A 27044-nucleotide genomic window follows, 5' to 3' on the forward strand; every position below is an offset into this window, starting at 1 on the left:
GAAGAGTCCTGCCCCGAGAGGGAGGGAGAGCCACCCCGCTCGCCGCCGAGGCTCCGCTCTCCGCCGACCCTGCCCCCGCCGGGACCGCGGCGCGGCTCCGCTTCCTGCCGCCCTCCCCGCCCTCCTCTCCCGCCGGCCCGAGGCGGCGCAGCGGCTCTGGCGCAGTCTCGCGACACTTCCCGCAGCGCGGAGCCGGAGCCGCCGCTCGCCCCGGCAGCAGCAGCGGCAGCCGCGGTGGTCGCTGCCCGCGCTTGGGAGCCCGAGCCGCTCCCGCCCCGCGCCCCGCCGCGCTCCCCGCCCGCCCCTCCCGCGGCCGGGCGGCACAGCCTCCTCCGGGCGCTTTCGCCCCGGGCTGCTTTTCCCGGCGGCGGCGCGGACCCAGTTGGCTGCAGGAGCTGAAGGCTGAGCCCCTTCTCTCTCCTGATTTCTATCTATTTCCTTTTTCTCACACGCGCTGAGGGAGCCGCAGGATGCAGCCCGGCTGCGGCGGGTGCTGAGCGCGGCGGCCGCCGGAGGAGGGAGCGGCTCTGTCAGCGCCTCCGCTCCGCGCGGCGGCGGCTCGGGCGCTCCCTCGCCCCCTCCCTTCGCCGTGGCCACCCGCCCCAAACTTTCAGCCTGTTGTCGCTGCCAGGCGAAGCCCAGCTCGACATAAATGGGTGAGTTCAGGCCGCCGAGGTGGCGGTGCCGGAGGCCAGCCGGGGCTCCCGGCTAGCCGGTGGGGTGGGTGCCTGTGCCGCTGGGGGCGGCGGGAGGGAGGTGGCCGCCACCGGCCTCCGCTCCTCCGCCTCACGGCTTTTAACTTCTCCTCCCCTCCCCCGGCCGAGGCAATAATTGTTTTCATGTGACAGGCGGAGAGGTCGGGGTTGGCGGCGGCGGGGCGACGGCCGGGTGCCCCCTCGGGGCTGCCGCTGTGGGTGCTCCCGAGCGGGGCTGACACGGTTACGAAGCCTCCCGTGCATCGCCTGCCCGGCCTCGATGCCTTCCCGCCGGGCACAGCCCTCCCCGGGCAGTCTGGGGTGTGGTGGCACCGGGCCGGGCGGAGAGAAGAGAGATCTCCGCGCCGGGCGCGCAGGTTGCGCTCCGAGGGGCTGCGGCGGGGAGAGCTGCGGAGGGCGCGGGCGGCCGGGGGAGATGCACTGCCCCTCACTGCCCGTCGCTGCCCATCACTGCCCCTCACTGCCCGTCACTGCCCCTCACCGCCCCTCACCGCCCCTCCCTGCCCCTCACCGCCCCTCCCTGCCCCTCACCGCCCCTCCCTGCCCCGCCGGGCGGGGGCGGCCGCCGGGGCCGCTGCGCGGGGTCGTTGGAGCCGCGGCGCGGGGAGCGACTCGGGCGGCGCTGCCCGTGAGGTGTCACCCGCGCACTTCGGGAAGAGGCTGCGCCTGGATGCCCGGCCCGGGCTGGGCAGCGCCCGTTACCTGTGCAGGGGCAGGGAGGGAGGATGGGGATGAATTGTCCCATTATGCCGGGCGAGGCGGCGGTGCCAGGCGCGGGCTGGCTGAGCGATGCGCCCCGGGCGTCGCTGGAGCGCGGCCGCCCGCGGCTCGCTCTGCCCAGCGCGGTGCCCGGCGGAAAATGACGGACAGGAGGGAACAAAAGAAGCGGCAGCTGTCGGTGGGCAACCTTGGCGCACACACCGGCCGGCGTCTGCAGACAGCAGCGAACGGCGCTCCCAAAGAGCGGCTTTTGGATGTCCCCAGGCCCCCGCTGCCCGCTTCGCTCTCGGCGGCGGAAATGCGGTCGGGCAGTGCGGGAACCTAAAAGCAGCATCACCGAAAGGACTGAATATAATGCGTTACGTGGGAAGACATTTTACACAATTTCACCTGTTGTAATACAGTGACGCTGGGAATATAGCGGGCAATAAATCGTCCCTTTGTTCTTTGAGAGATTAGTTTGCGGGGTGCTGTGGGAGCGATGCTACCCGCATGTTACCAGGTTAAGCTCTCCCTACCGGGCTGAGATGGGTTCATCCCGTGCAGCTGGTTCGGCAGCACTGATCCGGCCCACGTCGGCCGCTGCTGACACTAGGCCGGCATCCCCGGCTGCCACAGGCAATTGAGGGCATTGCAGGAGTTCTCTTAGGGCTGGTTTGCCGGCTCACTGACACAGCTCTCAACTTCTGTCCTCTGTCACAACAGATAAGATTTGAAACATAGTGTTGTATTGAGAGGTAGGGTTTGTAACTGCTGAATGGAGCAGAATATGTACTCAGCAGGGCATGTTGTAGGAAATATTTTTTTTTGAGTTATTTTTGGTTTCTTCTCCTCTTCCCATGCATTTATTTCTTACTAACTTTGTATTGTGATACAATAAGACTTCTCTGATTTCAATTTACTTCATAGATCAAATATTAGCCTTCATGGTTCAAAAAAATAAGTAAAGCAAGAAAGAACCAACAAAGTAATTTGCATTGATAGAGCTCCGGGATGGTTTTTAATGGAGTAACTTAGTAGTAAAGGCCATTTTTTTTCTTTTTACTCACCCGTCCCTCTCCTGGGCAGTGATCTTACACGTCTTGCTTCTTTAAAACTCATTTGGTTGATGGCTTTCCCAAATCATCGTGATTCAGTCATACTTTGCTTTGCAAAATGGGAGTGGAGGGAAGGTAGATATGATTTAATTGTTGTTCATATCTTCAAATGGTGATTCTCATAGTTTACAAACAAATAGAAAAATTGTGCAAGGAGGTGAAGATATGCATAGTATGAAAAGTAAAATCTTTCTAGGAGATATCAAATGAAAGCAGTTATATTAAAAACATTTTTAACGTAGTTAGCATTCTTGTAAGGTATCTCAGATGCAGAAGAGGTGAATTCTTTGTGCACTACACTGTTACAATTCCTAATGTTTAATTTTTAGATTACTTGTACACCTTCTTATATTAACTGTTTATATTTTCTGTGTGGCACTGCATAGTGTTTTTAGTCCAACCCTGTGAATGTGTATATATGGGTGTATGTTATACATCCCTGTAAACTGAGATTCACCGCTTTTTTACAGCACACACCCCAACCTTACAAGAAGTACTTTGTGTAATTGATGTTTTATGAGCTCTTCTATGACATTATAGGCAGAGTACATTCAAATTAATTAATTTACACTTGGAATGGACTTCTCAGAATCGAGCGGAGCAAAATAATGGTGTTAGTTCTCATAATAAGGGGGATAAGGCAAAGATCTTAAAGGTAGTCATGAAACAGTGAAACAAGCTTGGTCCCCCTCCTTAAGTGTTTGAGAAATTAAGATGTGTTGTTTTGTGGGGACCTGTGTATGTGTGTTGGGGGGTTGTTTGTTTGTTGTTGCTTTTGGCTTTGTTTTGTTCTGTTGTTATTTTGAAGCTACTTACTTACGAAGCATACTTGTGTATGGTCAGGGAACTCAGTCTCAACTGCAAAAGCATGGGGTGCCCACCCATCAGACTGTCCTCCTGAAGCTGGGGGTGCAGAAAACAAAGTAGGTGTGGGGAAACCTGGTTTGAAATGTACTGCTTATCAAATTTAGAAAATGCAAGATTAGAAGTGTGATTCTAGAGAGCAGCATTTAACATCACGAAGCAGCTGTGTGGCTCTGTCAGTAGAGACACACCTCTCAACTTCTACAGTAAATGAAGGAAAATCCTTTCTTCTGCTGGGCAGTCTTGACTCATGTTCAAAGCACAGCCATTTGAGTGTGTTAAATGAGGTGGGGGTCCTGTATCATAATGCTGCAATTGAGCTATGCTGCCACCATAGCTGGGAATTTGGATCCAGAGAGAATCTTGTGCCCTTTGAACCAGTTAGGTTACTTACACTGGCAGACAGCTGTTGTCTGTCTGGTTTTACATAACTGGTTGGAAAAGGTGCTTTGCTGTGGAATACTGCAGCTGGTTTGTACACACACCAAAGGAATGTTACACCAAGAAGTAATGCAATCAAAAGAATTCAGTCTATGTGAGAGTGTGATTATTCTGTACTAGTTGCAATCCCTTTTTCTTTTTTAACCTTCCTTTTTTTTTTTTTTTTTTAATTTTCTAAATTCTCCTCTATCCCCTGCCCTCAGCTTTCCCCCTCCTCTGTTTCTCTTTACACGTTTCAGAGATGCTGCTTCCTCCACCTTCCTTATCGCAGCATCAACAGAGGGAGTGCTCTGAGCACATTTCCTGCATGTGGGGCCAGGCTGACCTCCAGCACAGAGCTGTGCCTGCATCCAAACTTCTGCTTGGCCCCGTGGTGACACCTGAAGAGTGTTCACTGCAACAGGAGCCTTGGGGAGTGCAGCTGGTGAACTCCAGCAACTCCATGCTCCCATCTAAAATGAAGAATTTTTGAGGCCTGAGCTTAGCAGAAGTTGTACAAATCACTCACTGAAGATGATAGGTGTGCTTGTGGTTGCCTTTCCAAAATGGTGGTGATATTGGAGCCTTTCAGTAAAATAGCTGTAAATTTTTAAAATAGAAATAGTATTTGCCATTCTAGTCATCCTTGAAGGCAGTTGAACAGTTTCAGCTGAAAAAGGAGAAGTAATAAGAAAGATGATTAGCATGACTTTTTTCACTTGGATTTCTTTTTTTTTAAAATAACGTTTTAAGTAACTGTAAAGTGGCCTTGTAGGGAACATTTTGTGCAAAAATCCTTCCCAACTCATAAAAAGTCTTTATTCTCCTCATAGGGGGTATTACTGATTTTAATTATTTTGTGTTCATTGGTAGGTTTGTTTCTCTCAAGAAGGCAGCTACATTGGATCTGTTCAGGGTCAATGACACTATACAGCCTGTGAATGGCTTATGGTCTGAGTTCCAGTGGAGTTTTCATAAACTGTAATAAAATATTTTCATTAACCTTTATAAAGTTTCATTTATATGGGTTGGAAACCAAGAGATATAACATATGTAAATATGTGTGTATATGTAAAAGATTATGAAAATAATTTCTGATTGTGGCATCTCTTCTTCTTGCTCCTTTACAGTAGCTCTTCCTTCCTCAGACTCACCATTAGAGTTGGTTTTTTATATTAACTGTTGCTTTTAGCTCAGGAAGTGTGAAATAGATTGTTTCTTAAAGGAGCAGAATTCTTACTTGTTTTTGTGCTAATCAAAGGTTCATATGTAGAAAATTACAATAGAGCTGCTAGAAAAGTTTTGGGTTTTTTTCTGCCTGGGTTTAAGGAAGCAATGTAAGGAGCATGTAATAATAACAATGTAATGTAATAAGACATTTTATTGAGAAGCAGTCTTCTTTTGATATGAGTTCTGACTGCATACATATTTCTGTTTAAACTGCTACTAATATATACAGTTTATCACTGTTTGCTGTTATTAAGATTGCTTCTTTTGTTATTGTTATTCACTGGATGTTAGAGGGAGTATTAAGAATACTGCTGGTATATCAGAATTTGTTTAGGAGATCAGTGTTGACCTTGTAGATAATGCATTGACTCTTTCCCTGCTTAGAGGAGAAGGGTCATGTGTTAGGAGGGAAAAAAGGAGAGGTTGGAAATGTGAAATGAGCAGCTGAAATTTCAGGTCTGATGTGTTAGAGGTCACTGATGTGCTGCAAGCAGGTTAGCCCTGATGAGATCAAAGGAGTGAAAACAGCTGCAGAGATGGTATCTCTTGTTTTGCTCTGATCCTGCTGGTATAGAGCAAGCTTATAAAAAATGGTGATGGAATTTGTATGGTTCCTATCTGTGTGGTTTTTAAAATCCTGGACCAGGGAGAGGATGTTTTCCCTTGATGCAAAAGCAGGAAGTAGCTGCAGGGCATATCTACATTCTGTACACTGAGGAATGATGAAAGAATATATTAGGGGGAGGGGAATGAGAGAGGAGGTGAGTATCAAGATTCAGTAATTCAGCTAATGTAAAAGTAATTGCTGACAGTCTGCTTCACACTGAGAGGAAACACAATAAAAGCTTGAAGTCCCTATGTGTGAGAGAATATGCAAATACTGCAGTTCAGTATTCATGGATTGTATTCCAAATGAAGCTGTCTTTCCCCTCCTTTTTGTCATTGATAACTGAGAAGCATCAGTAGAAAGCAACTCTTGAGAATGCAGTGGTGAATCCACATAAAAGCTGTGTGGTGAGATGAGTGTTGCAAAGTCTTGGCTGTGCTTTGTTCCTAACACAACTTTGCCTTAGAGAACGGAGCATCCTGGAGAACAAGCAGCGGAAGGGGAAAGGATGTCTTTGTTTTACAAAAAGTTTGTGTTACAGTGGGAGAGTGGCTGAGAATTTGTGATTCTGATTTTGTATGAAGAATTGTGTAGAGTTGTGGAGCAGAAATGATGTCTGTGCTGAAAAAAATTATCTTTAGCCACAAAGATAATGTATTATAGAAAGCTGAGCATTTATACAAGAAAAATATCCCTAACTTCTGATTAATCTGTAGTGTCAGTATAAAGAGGTGTCTTTTGAACTCTGCCTTTGAATTTTATCAGGAGTATTGTACAGAAGGAAAAAGATCCTCTTTATCTCATTCTCTGTCTTTCAAACTGTGCAGCTAAATCACTTCTGACAACTGAAACCTGCTCACACCAAAACCAGTGTGTAAGTCTATTCATTTATTTGAAGACCAAAGTCAGCATTGGTGCACAGCTCCCTGGGGAATTAATGCTTTTTTGAAAATGTCAATATAGATTCATTGCATGTGGTGCAAGTCAAGGCCCAAATAGACTAGATCTAGGTCTTTAAAGGTCCCTCCCAACCCAAAGCTTTCAAATTATCTATCAATATTTAATTAGCTTTCAGTGGTCACACTGCTTGTATTTAAAAATTAAGTGGTTTATGTCCCATAGGTAATTTGTAATTATGTATTTGTGACTTACATTTCACCTAAAACAAGCAAACAAAAAAACTACCCCTGCAAAATAGGAATCCTCATAACATGTTGTGTTCTCTACTTGTAATTTCCAGGAACTTGTTTATTACATTAAAAAGCAACACATTGGTGCTTTTTATTGATAACAAAGTCTCAAAACAAACACACACAAAAGTCACTTCAGGGGGTTTTCTGCTTGTTTTAAGTTGGTCTTGTGGGAAGAAGTTCTTGGAGATCAGTGCAACTGCTGGTGCTGTATGGACTACTTGTGTCAGCCTGGCTCTCTTTGTATGTAGCCCCATCTTTCCCCATGAGCTGGATTTATAAAGGTTTTCATTAAAGGTAGCAGCAGTATCAGAGAATAAGTGTACACATACAGAACTTTTCATTTTTGAGCCAATTGTAAAGCCATTCTTTGAGAACTTTCATGTCAGGTTTAAGTTAAGAATGTTCTCTGTCTGTGGTTGCTGATTCATCCTCACCACTGGCAAAAAGCATTTTTCATACTCCAGTAACTTGGCAGAGTGGATTTTTTTTTCCTGATAGGCTTGTGCAGCATTGAAAATTTTCTGTCCTTGTGACAGATATAAAACTGGCAAGCAGCAAGACCTCAGCTTTATTTTTCAGTGTTTTTTCTCATTCCTGCTGTTCTTTCTGTGAGGTCTCACTGAGCTCTTATTGAGCTGTTAGTGCTCCTCTGTTTCCCACTGTCAAAGGGCACACCAGAGATTCCAAACTGTGCCCAGAAAAAGATGCCTTTATTTAGAGGTTTTGTTATGGCAAGGTTTAAAAAACTTCTTTGCTGTTGAATTTGGACCACTTATAATAAAGTGTTTTAGCTTTGGCCTTGTGTTTGCAAATCTGAGGATTAGTGGCTTGCTTTGGAAGAGTGGTGATGCTTATTTATAAATAATATTTGAATGTTTTGTTGATGAGGATTGACTATTGCAGTACTTTTGTTTTTTGATATTCATTCCTTATGAACATGTCTATTGTCAACAGCTTTGTGGAAAAATATCCTATCCAAACCTTTCACTCTAGACAAGATCACCTTAATTTCCCATGAAATAGGACGGTATTACAGTTCATTGAAATTGCAGAACTGCCATTTTCATTGAATACAAATTTCCAACTTTTCTGCTTAGACTATCACATAAAAGAAACTCTCAAAAACCTACACAAGGCAGCCAAAATACCTCAAAAAATTCCTACAAAAAAAAAAATCCTTACCCTAGAGGAACCTGACTTTTTTCCCATCAGACTTTAAGTGGCTGTGTGAAAGGATGTAGAAATGAGTACAGAGAGTGAAAGCCTTCCAGCAAAGGCTGAGCTTGGGAGCCTTGCCTTGAGTGCACAGTCCAGAAGTTTGTGACAATGGGAATTCCTGAACACCTGGGAGTGAGCAGCAATGCTTCCAGGCAGATCCTGCTAGCAGGGAAGACAAAATCGCACCCTGTGAAGACAGGCCTGGTAGTAAGAAATGCTTGTAACTTCACTTCCTAATAAAATGAAAAATTAAATTAGTCCCAGGAGAGTAAATGAAGTGTCTACACATTTATAAATCCTCATCATGTTAAAAGACTTTTTTTAGTGCCATGTGCTACACCTTATTATTTGATTTTAATTTTTGTTCAGAGACACATCAGGGTGCCGGCAGTTGTGGAAAACACTTGGTAGCTTACGAGCTTTTTTAAAATATCTATATTTTTAGATTGCATGTGGGAAAGAAAAGGTTAATCACTATGCAATCTTGAAATCTAGATTTGGTTTAGACTTAAATATTGATATTGAAGTCAAACAGTTAAACCTCTTCAAGGAGTAGATCTGAAGTTTGATTCACTTCCCTGCTTTTGTTGCATTTTTTAATGAAAATGGTAACATTTAAATCTCATCAATTAAAATTTAATTTTAAGATTCTAAGCCGTTTGCTGAACTGAGCTGATCATGTAACTAGTTCAGTCGTTAATCTCCACCTGATACTAGATTACTTTTAATCTTGATTCATTGTTAATTGCTGTATCTCAATGTTGGAAATGTGTTCTTTGTAGCTATTTTTGTGAGTAACTTGAACAGCAAAGATAATTTTCCAGGTGACAAAAAGCTAAGTACTTTGTGGATTTTGTTGGCTTTTAACTAGTTAGCTGATAGATTTGAGCAGCTCCTCAGTTGCTTCTTTCTGTGTAGCAGTCTGTAAGTCTGGCAGACCGCAGTGGGTCAGGTTTATCTGTCTGTATAGAACTGCTCCAGCATCGTAGAGGTAACATGTGGTTAATCAGGGGATTTGTGTGTATAGCTAATCCAGGCTAGTTAACTGCTATTTTATTGATGGAGGTTTGCTTAATAAGCAAAATCCTTCTCTGACATCTCCCTTGCTTGACTAAGTGTGTGATGAAAAGAGATTTATCCTTGAACAGCCAACTAATTTGTACAAGTAAGATCAGCTCTTTCTGTTGCAAGAAACAACCCTTCAGCTGGGAGAGAAATCTTCCTGCTGCTGTTGCTGTCATTTTTGGTGACAATTGCTTTTAATGTTCATCTTCCTGGACAGCCGCTATTTCCTCCTCCATCTAGTAATCTCTTTTAAAATGGAAAATATCTTTATTTTCTTTGAAACTTGATACAAAAGTCCCTCATATCTGTTGATCCTTTCATTCATCAAATACCTTTATTTAGCTTCTTTTGAAAATAATAGAAATACACTTGTCAGTTTTACTTTGACCACTGAGGTCAGTTTGAATGGTCTTTGTTCTGTCAGCTCATACCACCCTTCAGAATTGCTCACTTTGATTTGCATTAACTATGCTACTTATTTTAAAGGCTACGATTTCTGTGTGTGAAACACCTATAAATAGTACTTTTGATTAGCTGACATCACAATTATCTGACTGTGGTTTGTGAAAGATTAAGATAAGATACTGTCTAGTTCATGATGAACTATCTTCTGACAATTCAAAATTGTCTGCACTGCTTCTGGAGTCATGAGACCTCTATTAATATGTATTCCTCTGCAGAGTATTTGATAGTTTGTACACAGTTGTGGAGAAAACATTCTTGTTTGTTCCTGCATGTTTCTCATTCCTTCACCTCATTCTGTCAGAAAGCAATTGCACCTCTTCTCATCACTTACAGAAGTACATGCATGCTTCTTTCCCTTTGTGAGTTGTGTTGTTTTGTTGCTTTGGGTTCATGTGTTGTGGTGGTTTTTGATTGTTGGGGTGGGGTTGGGTTGTTTTTTTTTTAAAGATAAATCTACATTGCAGTTTCTCAACTGTTTTGCAAGAAAGATGCTCTTTAGCCTTTTTTTTGTCTGTTCACATACCTGATGCTCTGTTATCCCATCTTTTCATATGTCCTCCCTCCCTCCCTCCCTCCCTCCCTCCCTCCCTCCCTCCCTCCCTCCCTCCCTCCCTCCCTCCCTCCCTCCCTCCCTCCCTCCCTCCCTCCCTCCCTCCCTCCCTCCCTCCCTCCCTCCCTCCCTCCCTCCCTCCCTCCCTCCCTCCCTCCCTCCCTCCCTTTGACCTGTCTTTCAAACGTACTGCTTCCCTTTTTAGAAAGCTTTCTGATGTATTTCACTTACACAGTCTCAAAATTCCCTAAATTAAGATGCAAAGATATACAGAATTCTGAAGGCAATCTGGTGTAGACAGCACAATTGTAGGTGATCCTCTAAGCATTTTATTTGAAATTAGGGACAGAAGAAACCTTTGGCTGGATTCCTATAAATATGTCAGGAAGGAAAGGGATTGGTTGTCTTTTAGAGACTATTTTTTTTAATCTGCAAAGTTTTTTCAGGGTTGAAATTGGTACCTTGGAATAATGCTGAAGTGTGTGTTGCATATTGTGTTTTGCCAGCCACGTTTTTGATATTTTCTGGTGGAAGAGTGCTGCCTCTGGTATGTGGAGTAAAACAGGCTGTGGAAGTTGGCAAAGCCAAATACTGAAGTTCCAATTTTTTTTATTTTTTTTTTTTTAATTTGGAGAACTTAAAAGCAGGATATTGCTATTTTAAGTAGAATTTCAGTTCCTGTCTGTTCAAGTCTGTCAGTGTCTCTCTTGAACCAAAACCAAGGAGCTGATGTAAATGCAGCCTTGTAGGCAGAGAAATTGAATGTAAGACACACTCTTTGCCTCTCCAGACCCTTTGAAATCTACAGTTAGTTTTGACTTCTGATTTTCTTTACTCTAAAAGCTTGTACCACTTGAAACCAGGGAAGGTCATTAGAAGATTCTTTTAGGAGATGGAGTCCAGGAAGGAACCTTTTTCTTAGATGGAAAAGCAGAGCTTTCTCCTTAGCCTTGGAAGAAGTGCTCAAGGTAGAAAACATTCAGTGACCACCTTGTTTCTGTCCTCTCTAGCTCTCTTGGTTGCATGGTTTAACCTGCCTGTTGCCTCCTGGATGCTGTAGAAAGATTCTGTGCCTGCACCTGAGGAAGTTCTACTTGTCTTGAGGAGAATCTCTCTTGTTGTTACTTCCTTGGCCACACACTTTGTTCTGTTCAGTGCCTGTGCTGCTTACTGGGGGTAAATGACAGGAGGAGGTTGTCAGAAGAATAACTGCTTATAAAACAATAGGGTTTGTTGCCTCTGTTTGTGTGCTTGGGTTCCACAAAGCTCCATCCTGCTGCTTTCTCCCCCTTTCCCCCCATCCTCAGTGCAGCAATGGGTTCTTCTGTGTAAATGCTGACTGTTGTTTGTGCTTTCACTCTGTGCAGCTCGGCTGAGCATTCCCATTCAACCAGCACAGAGCGGCTCAGATTCCCTTTTGGAACAACGCTGTCATCAGGTCACAAGCTGCTCTGGCTCACAATGAAAATCAGGGATAAGCTTTCAGATTTACTTCTTTGGCTTGCATCAGGTTTTGCTTTCAGGATTGTTCTTCTAAGGAGGAGCTCTGTGTAGTGGCTCCCTTTTGGAGGTTTGTTCTCACCAAAAGATTGAAGAGAATTTCTTGGAAGGGAGTGTTTTTTCTGGTGGAGGAGGAGACTTCTTGAGACATTTAACCTGCTACCAGACACCTGTTCAAAGAGCTGCGTCTTCTACTTGCAGCATAATCTCTGCTTTCTGAAAGGCTTTGTCTTGTTCAAGAGCAAGAGAAGTTCTCAAAGAGAATATAAAACTAAAAAATATTAATCCAAGTGCTTCATTGCCCAGACCTATGATTGACACATGGGATTTTTGAAAGCACCATTAAAAAAAACCAGATCAGCTAATTCCTCTGATGTGGATTTTTGTTCATCAAAAAAAAAAAGTGTTAGCTTGTGAATTCCATTTATTGTGACATGCAGAACACGTTACCTACAGAAACTGATTTGAGCTGAGAAAACAGAGGCATTAGAGATGCCATCAAAAACTTATTACTCCAGAATTGCATCCTGAAATCTAAAATTGTAATTTGAACGTTTTTTAATGCAAAGAAGCTGACACATTATCTGATATAATAGTGAAGTTTATTTGCCCAAGGTTTATCTGGAACTTGTGAATTCATATTTGCAGTATTTTCTAAAACAGCATGTTTTTCAGTCCTATTGTTCTTTCCACAGTTGAAGGAGAATAAAAGAACCTGATGTTAAATGAGAAGTTTCTAAGGGTCATGAGCAGGAGTTTTATGAAATGTCTTTATTAATCCAGAAAATATTATATTGATAGGTGGTAAATGTGTTCTTTTAATCACACGTGTCCTTTTGCCAAACATTCCCATCCTACCTTCCATTGGTGCTCACATAATCGAGGAAGTTTGGTGTTTTTAACACCTTAGGTGGTTGTTGGCTTTTCTTTCAGTGTGGTGTGGAGTTTTAGTGAAGATGGCTTTGATGCTGGCATGTAAATCTTGTATTGGACCATAGTGATGAAATGCAAATTACCAATCACCTGAGCTCTTGTACTTAGGGCTGTGAGCCCCAGTACACACATACAGAAGTTACAGCTCCTGTAATGCCCAACTGATTGTTGTATGTGAAAGCACAATAGTTGTGCCCATTAATTTAGCATATAAATTATTACACTGCTGAGAACTTCCATACCGGGCCTGACCTGCCTCTGAATCTGAAGGTTTGTAGCTGGAAATGCTTGGATTTATGTTAGAGGTTAGGAAGAAAAAATCTGGTTATTTATTTTCTCCATCCAGCTCAGCTTCTCGCTGTCGTACAGCACTCGTCTTTGTGACAGGTTATAATGTTAAAACACAACACAGGTTTGTGGTCCTAACATTTGACAGGTGGAATCAGAAAAGTTGCTGCTGGCATAAATATTTTGCAACTGCTATCTTAAAAATGATAGAATTCCATTGAACTGAGGGAAAATGGTTTGAAATTGTTGAATATTGAAATTCAATATTTTTTACTGAGATTGTTATAATACACCGTGTTTGTCTGCAGCTGGCATCACACAGCAAAGGGGGCTGTAGCATAGTCTGAGGATTTTGGCTATATCAAGATACTGCTGCCAGTATCTCTTCTTGCCAATCTCTTCTTGCAGTAATTGCCACTTCCAAAAGCAAGAATACTCAACAGGATGTATCTGTGCACCACTTTTCAGTCTGGTTACTTAATGTAACACCGTTTTTATGAGCACTTCAAGCAAATGTGGCTAAGATGCAGAGGAGTATGTTGTGTTCTCCCCATCCTCCTCCTGTGCAAAAGGGTTGCTACTTTTGGCAAAGACGTGTGGTGATAGTAACAGCTTAGGCATCTAGTGAAATCCTCCAAGCTCCTCTGAGATCATATTCATAATTACATTCATGCTTCTAGTCTGATTTTAATGAGAAGAGGTGCATGTTGCTGGTTTAGAAGCTCAGAGTTTTAACAAATGCTATGCATTACACCATGTGAAGACTGTGAACCACTTGACCACAATCTCTGCTCATCTTCCTGAGGGTTAAATGATGCGTAAATCATCTCTGAAAAGGTGGTTGTTCCTTGTCTTTTCAATTTTTTATTCATTTGTCTTTCCACCTCATTGGCATCTGTAAGTATTATCAAGGCAAATTTGGGACTAGAATACTGGGCTAGTACTTCTGAGTAATTTAACACAGCACTTATTTTCATGGCATTGGCTTTTCCATCCTGCTTACTTTTTATGGTGATACATTAATTTGGTAGCAGTTCTCATGAATTTAGCCAAGTGGTAGTTTTATCAATAGTTCTGGGTGTATTTAGCTGTAATCTGTCTCCTTTTTGTTCTGAAGAAGTAACTCATATCCTACCTCAGTTGGCTGAGAGTGAGATTTAGAAACTGCAAGAGTAGAGAAGCACTACTAACAAGTTTGTATGAATGTATAGTTTGTCAAACGGGACTTATTTGTCTTTGTTTACTTTACAGTTTACAGTACTATTCTCCTTTTCTGTTTTTCTCAGCAATGGGTAGAATAATTTACACTCTTCAGAACTTTGAATTGTTTTTATGGATGTTGGAAGAGGCAGGAATTCATGTTAAGATGATGATGTTAAGATGATGTTAAATGTTTTCCCTCAAATCTAATGTTTTCCATTTCTTCTGAATGGGTCCTTGTGTGCATTAGTTTCTGAGGGGAAGAGCAATTCCAAAGGTGAACAGCTCTCAAGACAATTTTGCCTCTGAGAAGCACTGTATTTCTTTAGCTACTGGTTAACACAATGCACGTTGTCTGCAAACTTGACAATGTGAATTTAAAGTAGTTTTGTTTGTGCATTCTGGGAGCATCTGCTGTAGTTGAGAGGCACTCTGGTTGATAGAACCGATGGATTACAGTAAAATTAGTCTCTTTCAGTAGCAACAATGTGATTTAATAGTTTGTTGTCCAAGGCAGAAGGATCATTTTGCCCGCAGGAAAAGATCAATTAATTCATGGAATAGAAGTGTTTCCTCTGACTGACAGCCACAAGAATGCCAAAGATTATCTATGCAATCTCAGTCTTTCTTAACAGTTAGGAGTTAAGTTAATGAGTTAAGGAGACTCATCCCAGTAAAATCTAACATGTATTGTTGGATGCAAAGTGATATTGAGGAGGACTATAAATATAACTGCTGCCACCTAGAACTACCACAGTGATCTTTCCTTGCTTACTCCGTAGTTACAGAGGCATGAACGTTTCTGGTGTTCAGATGTGCTTTGGCATATTACATAAAAAATTTGTATCAGAGATATGGTGTGACACAATAAATTCAGTTAGAGGCAACTGCTATAGGCTTAAGAAAAAATAAAATCCATAATGTTTATTAGAAATACCCTCCTGAAGTTGATTACCACATACTTGCTATGAGATCTGTATTTTATGTGGAAACCCTCCCACTTAAATACAAAAATACAAACACACTGACTTACTGTTGTTCTTTACCTGAGTGTAAATGTGAGATTTTTTCGATGGATTGTGGTCATACCAAGTGCCTTAGCTGGAATACAAAGTATTTCTTGTGCTACTGGGTGATTTCCACTCGAATAACTGCATGTTTGTGTATTTTAAAAAACTGGAGCCAAGCATACCTCTTTGAAAAACAGAGAGCTAGCTCTCTTCTTTTCTTGGAGGACAGCTCAGGTGTTCTGTCAGCTGGAGTGGCCACAGCTCTGCTGCTGTCCGGGGAACAGTCACATCAGGACAGCCCCAGGCCAAGTGTTCACTGTCCTCCAGATCAGGACTTGGTTGGGGTCCTCTGCAGAGCTGCTGTGTTTCTGTGCCTGTGTGTGTGTGTACGTGTGAATTCACACCACAGGGCTTCCCCTCCAGTGCTTCCCACTGTCCTGAGCTCTGGGGTGCGCCCAGGGTGTCTCCAGGGTGTCCCAGGGTGTCCCCAGGGTGTCCCAGGGTGTCCCCAGGGTGTCCCCAGGGTGTCCCCAGGGTGTCTCCAGGGTGTCTCCAGGGTGTGCCCAGGGTGTCCCCAGGGTGTCCCCAGGGTGTCTCCAGGGTGTCTCCAGGGTGTCCCCAGGGTGTGCCCAGGGTGTGCCCAGGGTGTCCCCAGGGTGTCTCCAGGGTGTCTCCAGGGTGTCCCCAGGGTGTGCCCAGGGTGTCCCCAGGGTGTCCCAGGGCGCAGGCTGGGTGAGGATTTGTGGCCTGTGGGAGGCGACTGTGACTGTACCAAGGAAAGGACCCCAGGCAATATGATTTAGGGCAATATGATTTAGGGCAATATGATTTAGGGCAATATGATTTTGGGCAATATGATTTTGGGCAATATGATTTAGGGCAAAATGATTTAGCCCCCTTCTGTGGCTGCTCAGCTCTTTGAGGGAGTGATGCAGTGAAGGTACTATTCTAGGACTATGACCTTTAGCTCCCCAACATTGTTTGCAAAGGGGAAATAGGAAAATATAATGTAAACTGAAGGCTGTTGTCTAAGTGGAGGAGTTGCTGTTTACCATGTAGCATGGATTTAACATCTTGAAGATTAAATAGTACTGCTTTTCCTTCTGATATTGTTTTTTTCCTTCCCCTACAGCTTTTCTTTTTCATGAAGTGAAATCCTTGCAAATGCTTTCAGCAGGGAATATTATTTCTGATAGTGTTGCAAAATAAAAATGTTAAAAATTGAGCAAAATTTGGAATGAATTTTTCAAGAAAACTGTGGTTCTTGCTTGCAATCAAATAGATAGAAAATATTGAAGTTATTTTTTTGTGCCACAGACATGCTACAAAACTAACAGCTCAAGCTTTCCTTAAAATACCAGTTGTAATTTACATTTAAGCTGTAAAGTTAGTGGTATATTGTTAATTAATCAAATTTTTTATGAAGCATTTCCATTTTGGTAGAATGATGACTCTAAGGCCTGTTCAGTGACTCATTCCTTCATCTCATATTGTAAAGTTTAATGATATTGGGAGAGTTGAGTCTTAATAAACTACAGATAAGTTTGCTCTCCGGTAGAAGAGCCAGAGCAGACTTTATATGAATCTGTCTTCCTTATCGTCTCTCAATCCTGGTTGTTGTTTTTCCTGTTGTTGTTTGTTTGGGTGAGTTTTTTGTTGTTTGGTTGTTTTTTGTTTTGTTGGTTTTTGTTTTTTTTCTTTAAATTTAATTTCAAATTGTAAGTCTATCATGCTTTGCTGTTTGGTCTAATAAAAGGTATTGATTTTTTCTCTCCTGGTGGTGGTTCCTAATATTTCACTAAGAGTTTTATTGCAACCTGTCATATAGAAAAAATAATGTACTTTTTTTTTTTAAGTATGCCCATAAGCTCTGAAAGTATGCTAGGCTCACCAGTTTGTACCCAGGTGTCTTAGAAAGAGCAGCACATTCGAAGAAGACCTTGTCTGTGAAGCTGAGGCAGATGGAATTCAATGGTCAGATTTTTAACCTGTTATAAGAGGTTATCTTTATGCAAAGGAGTTACGCATTCTCTTCTGAGGAAATGTAGTTGGAGCTTTAACTGAAAGCTTGAATGCAGAATATTTGCAGGTAGTCTGTCTGGTTTCTGTTCTGGCTTTTTTGGGTAAGCCCATGCAACAAGAGTGTTTATCCTTCACATGAAGCTGAGTGACTTAGAAAAGGGAAAACATAAAACTTACAGCTCTTAACTCCTGGACTTCCATGTCTAATTGCATTTACTCACTTGAATGTCTACATTTGGGTGTGAAACCAGACTGCTGCAGAAGGTGGTGTTGCCATATGGATGCTGTTACTTGGGTGGAATAGTGCCAAAGAGGTTAATAACATTTCCATTGTGTCTACACACTTCAGATGTCTCACAAGATTTAATAACATAGTTTTTGTTGCACAGTAGCAAATCTCAGTTTTTCTTTATTATTTCTTGCTTGAAAAGGCACTGTACAATAACTGAAAATAGAATGAACAGAGACATTTCTGTTTTCAAGTATTGGTAGCATTATCAAAGAAATTCTGATTAGGTCGGTTTAAGAGATTAGATTTTACTTGTAATTTAAAATGTGGCAAGGAAACAAACTAAACAATAAGAAAAATATTTTTAATTATCAACAAAATTATTTCACCTGTATGTACAGGACTAATTTGGGGAATGAATGGTAGGACTAATTAAACTTTTTTTTAAATCAACAGGTTTTTTTCTAGGTGAGCTTTTTTAAAATACAGCTGTCAAGTTACATTTCAATGCCTGGTTCATATCATTCGCAATTCAAATTCTGTATCTTAAATCCAAACCACTAAGCATTAAATTAAAAAAATCTTTGTCCCTGACATTGCAGTAATGACTTGTACTGTGCCAGTCTCCAGCAGGGCTCTTAATAACTAGCTTTGATTCTATTTCATGAGTTTTTGTGTTACAATTTGGATTGATGGTAATATAAGACTAGGAATAGCTGATTTTGTTGGCATGAGAATAAATGTTCTCCTTGTAGATCAAAATAACCTGAATAGCTTTTGATATTGGATTTCATTCCTAATGTACAAAATGCCTTTTTCTAACAGAAAGAGTCTAGTAGCTAGAGTTTGCAGGCTTGGGCAAGTTTGACTTTCAGTCATCATGAGGTACAATATTTTGAAGAAAATTTCTCTAAAAAGAGAAAACAGATCTGCCTGTCCCAATTTTGCCATTTCATTTTTCTCTTGGCTTAAAAGGGATTTGAGTTTTGGCTGTTAAAGTAACAATCTGTTTACCTTGGCAGAGCTGGGCCTAAGACCAACCTTTGTTGGTTAACAAATAAAATTAGTTTGAGCTTACTGTCCATGGAGATTTTCTCACGTCATGAATCATTGTGCTAACTGGGACACAGTTTTAGTCCAGTTCTTGAGGAGAAATCTAGCACAGCACTTCAGGAATCAGGTATATCGTATTTACAGATGTGAAGCACAAGTCAGATCTCTTTTTCATAACAAACCTGGATCAGTGTTGTCTCTAATATCAATTCAGCTCCCAAGAAGACTAAGTTTCACCTCAAAAGAAACAAAAAAGATTAAGTTTCACTGACAGAATGAATTTTTCAAAACAGTTTGAGATGAATTAAAATGCTTTAAAAAATGAGTTTGATTAAAAAACTGCAACTGCAAGAACCTATAAATTGTAGAGCACTTCTGGCTGTCATACACTCCTCAGATTTCAGTGCTGTGATAAATGAGAATTTTGAGTGATCTTAGGAGTATCTTCCCATCAGTTTGTCACAATTCTGCACATTTGCTAGGTGTACTCTTATTTCTCTTTCCAAACTGTGCTTTTGGTTTCCTTTGAAGAGTTTATAAACATCTTGATTGTGTGGTCCTATTTTGGTGACTCATATGTCTCTGACAGCTTACACACACTTACATTACAGTAATCAAATTCTCTGAGAGGAGGCAGCTTTTAAAAATATTTATATGTGTTTTTTAATAAGTGGAAACTTTTATAGACAGAGAAAGGCCTGAACAGTAAAGGGTTGGGGTTTTCTGTTTGTTTAAATGAACCTTCAGTAAAACAAATGTGATTGACCAGCTGCAGCTGTCTGTATGTGAATTAGTGCAATCCAGACAAACTTCAGGGAGTTAACTCCAGTGCCTCCAGCCTACCAAGGCCACTGTAGAGTCAACAGCCCCATTCCACCTTTTGGTGCCTTTACTTAAAAGAGATAACATAATTAATAAGAAAACTTTCAATAATCATGTCATTTTTGCAGCCTTCTTAAGGGAAAGAACAGCAAGAACAGCAACAGAAGAACTCTTGAAAAATATGGGACTTACAGAGCGGGAGAGTTGTTTGTCTTCTTTCATTATGTCCTGCTGCAGTTTGAATGTTGAGGAGTGTTTGAAGAATCAGTGGCTGGGGCCAGCCCAAATCTCTGCTGCCTTGCCATCTCCCCCCTACAGCTCTCTACCCACCTCCTAGTTGCTTAGGAAGAGCAAAGCAGTATGTAATTTATTTGCACTCATTTAAAATCAGAATAGGATTTTAAGGCTTCCTAAGCAGGGAGGAGAAATGACCTGACACACGCAAAAAGCTTTGCATCCTGAAAGCAAGGACATCCCAGTAGGCTGCTTAAAAATGAGGATACAGGACCTCACTTTCAAGAGATTTTTCCTGGGGTTCAACCAAACTGGAAATACCCTGCTAAATAGTCTAAATTTTGCCTTTTCTGAGCCACAGTCCTGTTGTGTTCTTTGGAGAAAAAAATTTTCATTTATGTGTGTACCTTGATGCCACTGCTTGAATCCAGTAGTTTTTGGAGAGCTATTGTGTAAATACACTTCTGATCCAAATACACTGGTTGGTCTGGGTAAACTGTATTTATGTATGTGTATGTATGTATGTTTATGTATGTATGTGTATGATATATATGGCTAATATTGATGCTACTTCATATATTAGAAATATTTGTAAAAATTTGTTAGTTAGCTGAACTCAGAAGGTTGGGCTTTCCAGGTCTTCAGGTCCCTGAGGTTTCAAGAGCCCAAGCCCACAACTTTCCTGAATGAAGGGCAGATGGAGTCTGTGCTTCTTGGGGTGGGTTTAGAGACTCCCAGAATGGCAAGCCTGAAAACCCAGAGTTTATAAGTTCTGATTCCAGGAGGAAGGCTCCTGCTCCACTTCAAAATCTGCAATTAGAGAACAGATTCAATGCTTTTGTAGGCGATGGGGGTCTGGGTGCTCAGTCCAGTGAAGCACCCAAGCTGGTAAATCTGAGCCATGAAGAAGCACCAGGAGAAAGTGGGAAGTGGTAACAGTAGGGAAATTCCCTCCTGCGAGTGTTGGAGACTCCCATCTGCTGATGGGACCTGTCCTGGACTGACTTGTCATCTAGAGAGGCTTGTTGGCTGCCAGGACCTGGAACACTGTGCTAGGACTGCCAAAGCTTGTCTGGCTTCTGACTACTACTCCCTGCTGCTCTGCCTTGTAGGTTTCAATGAGACCACCTGAAGGGATCTGAAATTATCAGCTGTGGCAATATGGCTCTGGGGTGATGGCCAAGAGTGTGGGAGCCTGGGTGAATTCTCCTTGATCCTTTGGTGAGAGCAAAGTGCATTAGGATGAGTGGAGAGATCCTGTGGGTAAGCTGGTTGCATAGCTGGTGTCAGCAATAGAATTCTAGTTTTATGACCATGAGAGTCTTTTTGAGGGTTGCTTGGAAAAGATAGGATTCACCTGACTAGAGCAAAAGCATCTCTGCCAACTATCTTATGAGCAATTGGTAGGCCAGGTCAGCAAAGAAAGTGTGATACAAACAATGGGGACCTTATAATCAAAAAAATCAGGACTGAAGGGGGTCTTTCCCAAGTATACCCATATAAACAAAGGCAGTGTTTTTCAGAATTACAGGGAAAACTTTTCTACTCTTTCTGGGAAGTCAGCACAGCTGGTTTCCTCTCTGAAATGTCTGTGTTCTCACGCAGACAGCATGAGATGAAAAAGAGGAATTACTTGTCTGCATGCAGCTTCAGATTGTGGGACTGGGATTGGGATTGTGAAGATACAATAGCATAGCTCATATTCAATCACTCTGATATCTACTCGAGGGAGAGTGTAGCTTGTTTATGTGCTGGGTTGGGTGTGAGCAGTTCAGGAGGTTTCTGGAGTGTGTTGTCTACTGGATCTCATACCTTCAAACAAAATTATTTGGGCATCTTTTGGGAGGCTGAGGGCAGTCTCAGTGCCACTGACAGGGAATGATGACGTTCAGGATGCAGACAGGAGGAGGAGGAGATAGGCAGAAAGCAGGGTTGCAAGCCCGGACTTGAAAAGGAAAGACATTGGCCTGTTCAGGACTCTGAAACCAGTAGGAAAGTCCAGGTAAACCTTCCCTCTGTGGAAGAGAATCAGGTTAGAGAATATTTAAACAAACTGGTCATGTGCAAAGCCATAGCCCTGGTTTGGTACATCCTGAGGGAGCTAAATGATATCAGGAGATTTGCTTGATGGTCTTCAAAAAGTCACTGTGATTAGGAGAGGTTCATTAAAACCAGAAGGATGCACCTCCTGTCTTCAGGAAGAGCAAGAAGCCTCTTTTTTTTTGCTGAAAACTACAGGCTGGTCAGCCCCATCGAATGAGTGAACCATTGAAAGATGATGAAAATAATAATCTTGGAGGCACTTTCCAAATTTATGAAGAACAGGAAGCTGGTAGTCAGTGTGGATTTATGAAATGGAAGTCATATCTGAACAAGTCCTGCAGCTGGAGAGGAATAACCCCAGGCACAAGTACAGGCTGTGCCTGAGTGTCTGGAAAGCAGCTTTGTGGGGAAGGGCCCAGGGATGCTGCTGGACATGGAGCAGAGCGTGAGGCAGCAGCGTGTGCTTGGCAGGGACAGCTCCTGGCTCCCTGGGCTGTTTTGGGCAGAGTGCTGGGAGCAGGAGGAGTGATGTGATCCTCCTCCCCTTCTCCTTTCTGGTGAGGCTCCTGTGGAGTTCTGTGTCCAGTTCTGGACTCTGTGTTACAAGAGAGAGATGGAGAGAGCAGAGTGATCCCTGTGCAGGGCCATGGAGGTGGTAGAGGGATTGGAGCATGTGACATCTGGGGAAAGTCTGAAAGAGATGGAGATGTTCAGTCTGGAGAAGAGAAGGCTCAAGCTGATCTTATTGATGTATCTGAAAGCATTATTTAATCTTAAGGGTGATCAAACACTGGAATTTCCGTTCTTTGAGATCTCAAAACTTGGCTCCATAAGAATGAGCAATCTGTGCTTTAGCTGCTTCTGCATTGAATAAGAGGACTGGTCTACAGAGGTGCCTTCCAAACTAAAAATCTCTGTGATTTAGGCAGTGGTTAGTGGTTTGTACTACACATGCAACCTGTTAATAAATGATTATATATAAATGATAATAAATGAAGTACCACTGGGGGCTCTTCTGGAACTTGTTCTGTCTAACATCTTTATCCATTACTGGAGAAGGCAGTGGAGTGCAATCTCCTCATATCTGTGATTTCTACCAAATTGGTGGAACAGTTCATGTGTTCAAGAGCGAAGGGACCTGAATCTAGAACAGCTCCAATTGTCTAGCTTGGAGAAGAGAAACTGTGAGGTCCTAATAGCAGCCTTACAAAGCTTACAAGTAGGTTATCAAGAAGATGGAGTTACTGCACAGCAGTGCACAGTGGGACCACGAGACTAGTGAGTGAAAACTGATACAAGAAAGGCTCCAGGAGATTGTAGAGAGAAAACCTTTTTCCCAATCAAGCAGTGGAGCAGATTCTCCAGTGTGCCCTACCTGCCTCTGTAGGAGGAGGCTGGAGGATTTCAAGACCCATGTGGGCAAAGCCCTGAGTAGCCTGGTTTGACCTCAGAGCTGGTCCTGCTTTGAACAGAAAGCTGAACTGGAGATGTGAAGTCCCTCTCAGCCTGAATGACTCTGATTTTTCAGTTAAGTTTCGCTGTTCCATTTTTCATGTTCTGTTTGCATGTCAGCTTTTAATGTGTGGTGCCACTCTTTCTGTTTTGCTGTTCATTATGTAGTTTAGCAGGCCTCCTGTAAAATGGTTTTACAATGGTTTTTGACTTCACAGAAGAAGTAATAGAGGAATATTATAAGCCATAAACTTGTGGCTGGTACGTATCCAAAAGTCAGAACACTGCTTTAGCTATGACTTGCAGGCTCTGGAGGAGGGATGGAGATATTCAGCATTGTGACTGTGTGACATTTTGGGGGTGGAAAGAAGTAACTCTGCTTTCCTGTCAACTTAATTCAGTTTAGTATGCAGGATCTGTTTTTCAGGCAGAACCTTTTTGCTGCCTGTGGTGTAATGGTTGGCTTTGCTTTGTGAGCTGGTATTGCCTCTTTGCAGGCTAGAGCTTGCAGGGTATACATGGCACAGTCATTTATGCCGAAAGCAGATGCCTGTTACTAGTTCTCACTTTGCTGTTTCAATGGTTGAAAGGATAAATGTTTGGTGGAAAGTCCTGGGATGAGATTTTCCACTGAAGAAAACAAGAGTAAGGTTTGCAGATATGGCTGTTCCAGATCTTGCCAGTCTGGCCAGTAAATGTTTGATGAACCACTAAATATAACTATGGCTTCCACACTGAGTACCCCAGGTGTATTATTTTTGATTCTCTAAAGGAATTTTTCTGTCTTTATAACTCTCTTAATTCTCTACAGAGACTTTCTTGTGTATGTGGTTTCAAGGGATGGGGAAAGACAGACATACCATATAATGATAGCAAGCTTATAGTGCAACTCTGATAACAGACATTCAGAGCAGTAGAAGTATTTAATCTTAATTCTTTGATGCATAATCACCAGTGAAAGTAAATCACTTCTTTGATAAAACCCCGTGAGGGCATGTTCATGAAACAAAGCTTTACATTTCTATATACACAACAGTGAAAGTATTATGATGAAAAAAAATCTTGTTAAATACCTTTTAGGTTGATAATGATGTATTTAGGTAACAAGGTAGTTGCAGTGGCTTGGGATACTTATGAATTTGAGAACATTTCCATGGTTATTTCCATATAAAAGAAAATTCTTTGAAAGCCCTGTGAACAAAAGGCAAAACTTTGTCCAAGAACTAAAAATAAACTTTGTAATGCTGCCAGAATAAATATTGCTAAAGCATCACAAATCGATTTAATTTCAAAAATAAAGAAAAATATTGCCTTAACCACAATGGGCTTTCTTGTGTGTTTTTTCACTTTGGTCTCTCTTGTAGCAGTTACCCACAGAACATTACCATTGCCTCTTGCCTCTTTGATGTACTCTCTTGGTTATGCTGAATATATTACTTTCACTGAGAATACATGATTGCATTGGTGTTTTCTTATGCCTTTGGAAGGCAGGAAAACTTAAATGAAGTCAATAACTGTGCACATGTGTGTTTCTCTTTTAGTGGAGGCGATAGTGGAGTTTGACTACAAAGCTCAACACGATGATGAGCTGACAATCACTGTAGGTGACATAATCACCAACATCAAGAAGGATGATGGAGGCTGGTGGGAAGGACAGCTCAAAGGCAGAAGAGGTTTGTTCCCTGACAACTTTGTAAGAGTGAGTACAAAGTGGAACTGTTCTTGTGTTGTGTATATAAGCTTTATGTACTGTGCCGTTTAGGCTAAATATCAGCCTTTATATCATAGTATCTCTTATATCCATAACCATAATATATTGCATATACACATGTATTGTATATACAAATATATTGTATATGTATAATGTATTGCATATATAAAGTGCAATGTTCTATTGAGACAAAGAAAAGATTACTTTCTTTGCAAAGACAAGCTGAAAATAAAAGAAGCTACCCCTACATTTCTCTGCTGTTCAGTGAAAATACTTGACTTTGTGGTCTGAGAACCAAGTGGTTATTCTAGAACAACTTATGGGACATTGCATTTTAAATATTTTGTCTTCCCTGTAACAGATTCTGCTTTTCCAGAATGTTTTCTTAGGTTTTATAGAAGCTTTTTTTGGTGAATATTCATTCCTAGCTAAACTAGTAGAGAATAATTAGATTTTTCCATACATTGCCTATAAAAACTTTTTAAAAAAACATTAATTTGTATTCACTTAATATACTAAATAACTTGTAATATACCAAATAATCCCTGTTTTAGGACAACCGTTCAGAGGTTTGGAAAGAAATTTTTTTTTTACTGGGCATCTGTGTTTGCACACATATGTCTGCACATATGAAGCCAGTTATTAGTACCTCTGTGCCTCCTTGATTTGTCACTGCAGACCTAGGCTGTTGATCTCTGTAAATCTCCATAAAGCTGGCTTTCCAGTATGGAAAAGAGACCAATAACTACAATAAATTACATAAATAGGTTTCATGTTAATCTTTTGTACAGCTTCCAAGAAGAGCTTTGGTACTTTCCCTTTCCTAAGGGTATAAATGTATTTTTTTTCTTTTTTATTTATTTTTTTTTTAACTTCCTCTAACAGTGTAAGACTGTTGTGTGTTTAGACATATGGACATAGGGAAGTAATTTCATTTTGCTTCCATAGTGCTGCATATGCTGAGGCATTGGGGGAAGTGGTCTGGTTGTGATTTAGCCAGCCCATAGCAGGGGGTGTGGGGGTGGACACCGGAGCCTCAGGTGTTTCTGTGGGAGTGAACATACACCCTGATCCTTGCTCCTGTCACTGGCAACAAGAAAGAGCAGCTCTGTGTGTGTCAGGCAGCAAAAATCAGCAGCAAGCCAGGGCCTCAGTGAAATGAAAGGATATGGTAGAGGACAATAGTCTGGTTTTTGCTAATCTCTGAAAATCCACACTTTGGGCTAGGGGAAAGAAATTGTTTGGGTATTCATTGTGTATTGGTAATTGGTAATTATTGGTAATAATTTTTCTTTTTGAACTCTGTTGGGACTGAACTGTGGGACAAATGCATACTTCCTCTAGGCTTTTTCCTGGCTGACATTTTAAATCTGCTACTGATTTTAGGAGGTGTTTGATTAAGTATTTTAAATAAATACAGCTTATGAATGTCTGTTATGGGAATATACTAATCTAAAGATTTGCAAGTTGGCACCATTAGTACCTAATTTTAAGGCCTCTTCTTTCCAAAATTGCTTCAAACTGCGGCATCCTGTCACATAATTGAAATATAAATAGCTTTTTTTTCAATAGAAAGTTCTAAAACAACGGTAAATGGTTTAGATTTTGTCTTCTCATGAAATACCACTCCCTGCTCTTTCCTTCCTGCCTATTTTTTTTTTTTTTGTTTTTGTTTTTGTTTAAATTTATTTCTTCTTTTAATCAGCATCCAGGGCTGTTTGCTAAAGAACTAAAAACTACATTGTGCTCAAGCTGAGAATGAAGAAGAATTTAAAGTCAAAGATGTTTTCTGTAGCCAAGCATTTTCTCTCTAAACTAGATAAGATGGAGTAGGAGATACACACTTACTTAAAGCAGAGTTAGCTTATGAATCTCTTAAGCAAAAACCTTTATTTTTCTTGTTTTTCTTGTGTAAATGTCCTGTATGGAGAGCTATAGTCAAAACAGCAACCCCATTAGAAAGCTCGTTGAGCATAATCACTCTGCCCAGTAAGATTATAAGTAATTGTAAACTTTCTCTTGATTATGGAAAAATTTTAATGAGTGAATGCAGTGTTGGACTCGCCAGCAGTCAGTTCATGCCCTGTTGGCAAAGTGTGTATCAACAAAGTAATTAAGAAACAGGCAAAAGGGGATGTTACAGATGAGTAGTGAACCTGAATGCAACTCTAAATTCCTATTTCTTATCAAAATTAGTTCTAAGAGTAGTTGAGAAAGTTATTCAAAGATTAAAAACTAGAAATGAAATTCTTGAGGTACTTTGCATTCTACCTTCAAGAGGTAGGAATAATTTCTTATGGAGAAGAGCTTTTCCTTCCTGTGATTTTATTTTCTTTTGAATAAATTCATGATGATGTTCCAAATAAACTGTTGGGGTTTGCAAAAATTGAATGTTTGGGCTG

At 41.6% G+C, this 27044-nt stretch overlaps 1 protein-coding gene and 1 long non-coding RNA gene across 8 annotated transcripts in view; both read left to right on the forward strand.

Annotated features, from left to right (window-relative positions):
- The first annotated feature begins 55 nt into the window (after positions 1 to 55).
- The window catches only part of SH3KBP1 (SH3 domain containing kinase binding protein 1), a 213656-nt gene continuing 186667 nt past the window's right edge, over positions 56 to 27044 (forward strand). For 3 of the 7 annotated variants that reach the window (XM_086879946.1, XM_086879948.1, XM_086879951.1), the window contains exons 1-2: positions 56 to 656; positions 24473 to 24630. In XM_086879946.1, the coding sequence (XP_086736072.1) occupies positions 653 to 656; positions 24473 to 24630 (162 nt within the window). In that variant the 5' untranslated portion in view covers positions 56 to 652. The remainder of the gene's footprint in view (positions 657 to 24472; positions 24631 to 27044) is intronic. The other 4 variants (XM_086879947.1, XM_086879945.1, XM_086879952.1 and 1 more) reach the window with 4 other exon arrangements.
- LOC147653976 (uncharacterized) lies at positions 15089 to 16844 on the forward strand. The gene is made up of 2 exons (XR_015284169.1): positions 15089 to 15666; positions 15721 to 16844. It is a non-coding gene; the product is annotated as an uncharacterized LOC147653976 (long non-coding RNA).

The sequence above is a fragment of the Cyanistes caeruleus genome, chromosome 3 (genome assembly GCF_971803275.1).
Source record: "Cyanistes caeruleus chromosome 3, bCyaCae1.hap1.1, whole genome shotgun sequence".
Taxonomy (NCBI): Eukaryota; Metazoa; Chordata; class Aves; order Passeriformes; family Paridae; genus Cyanistes; species Cyanistes caeruleus.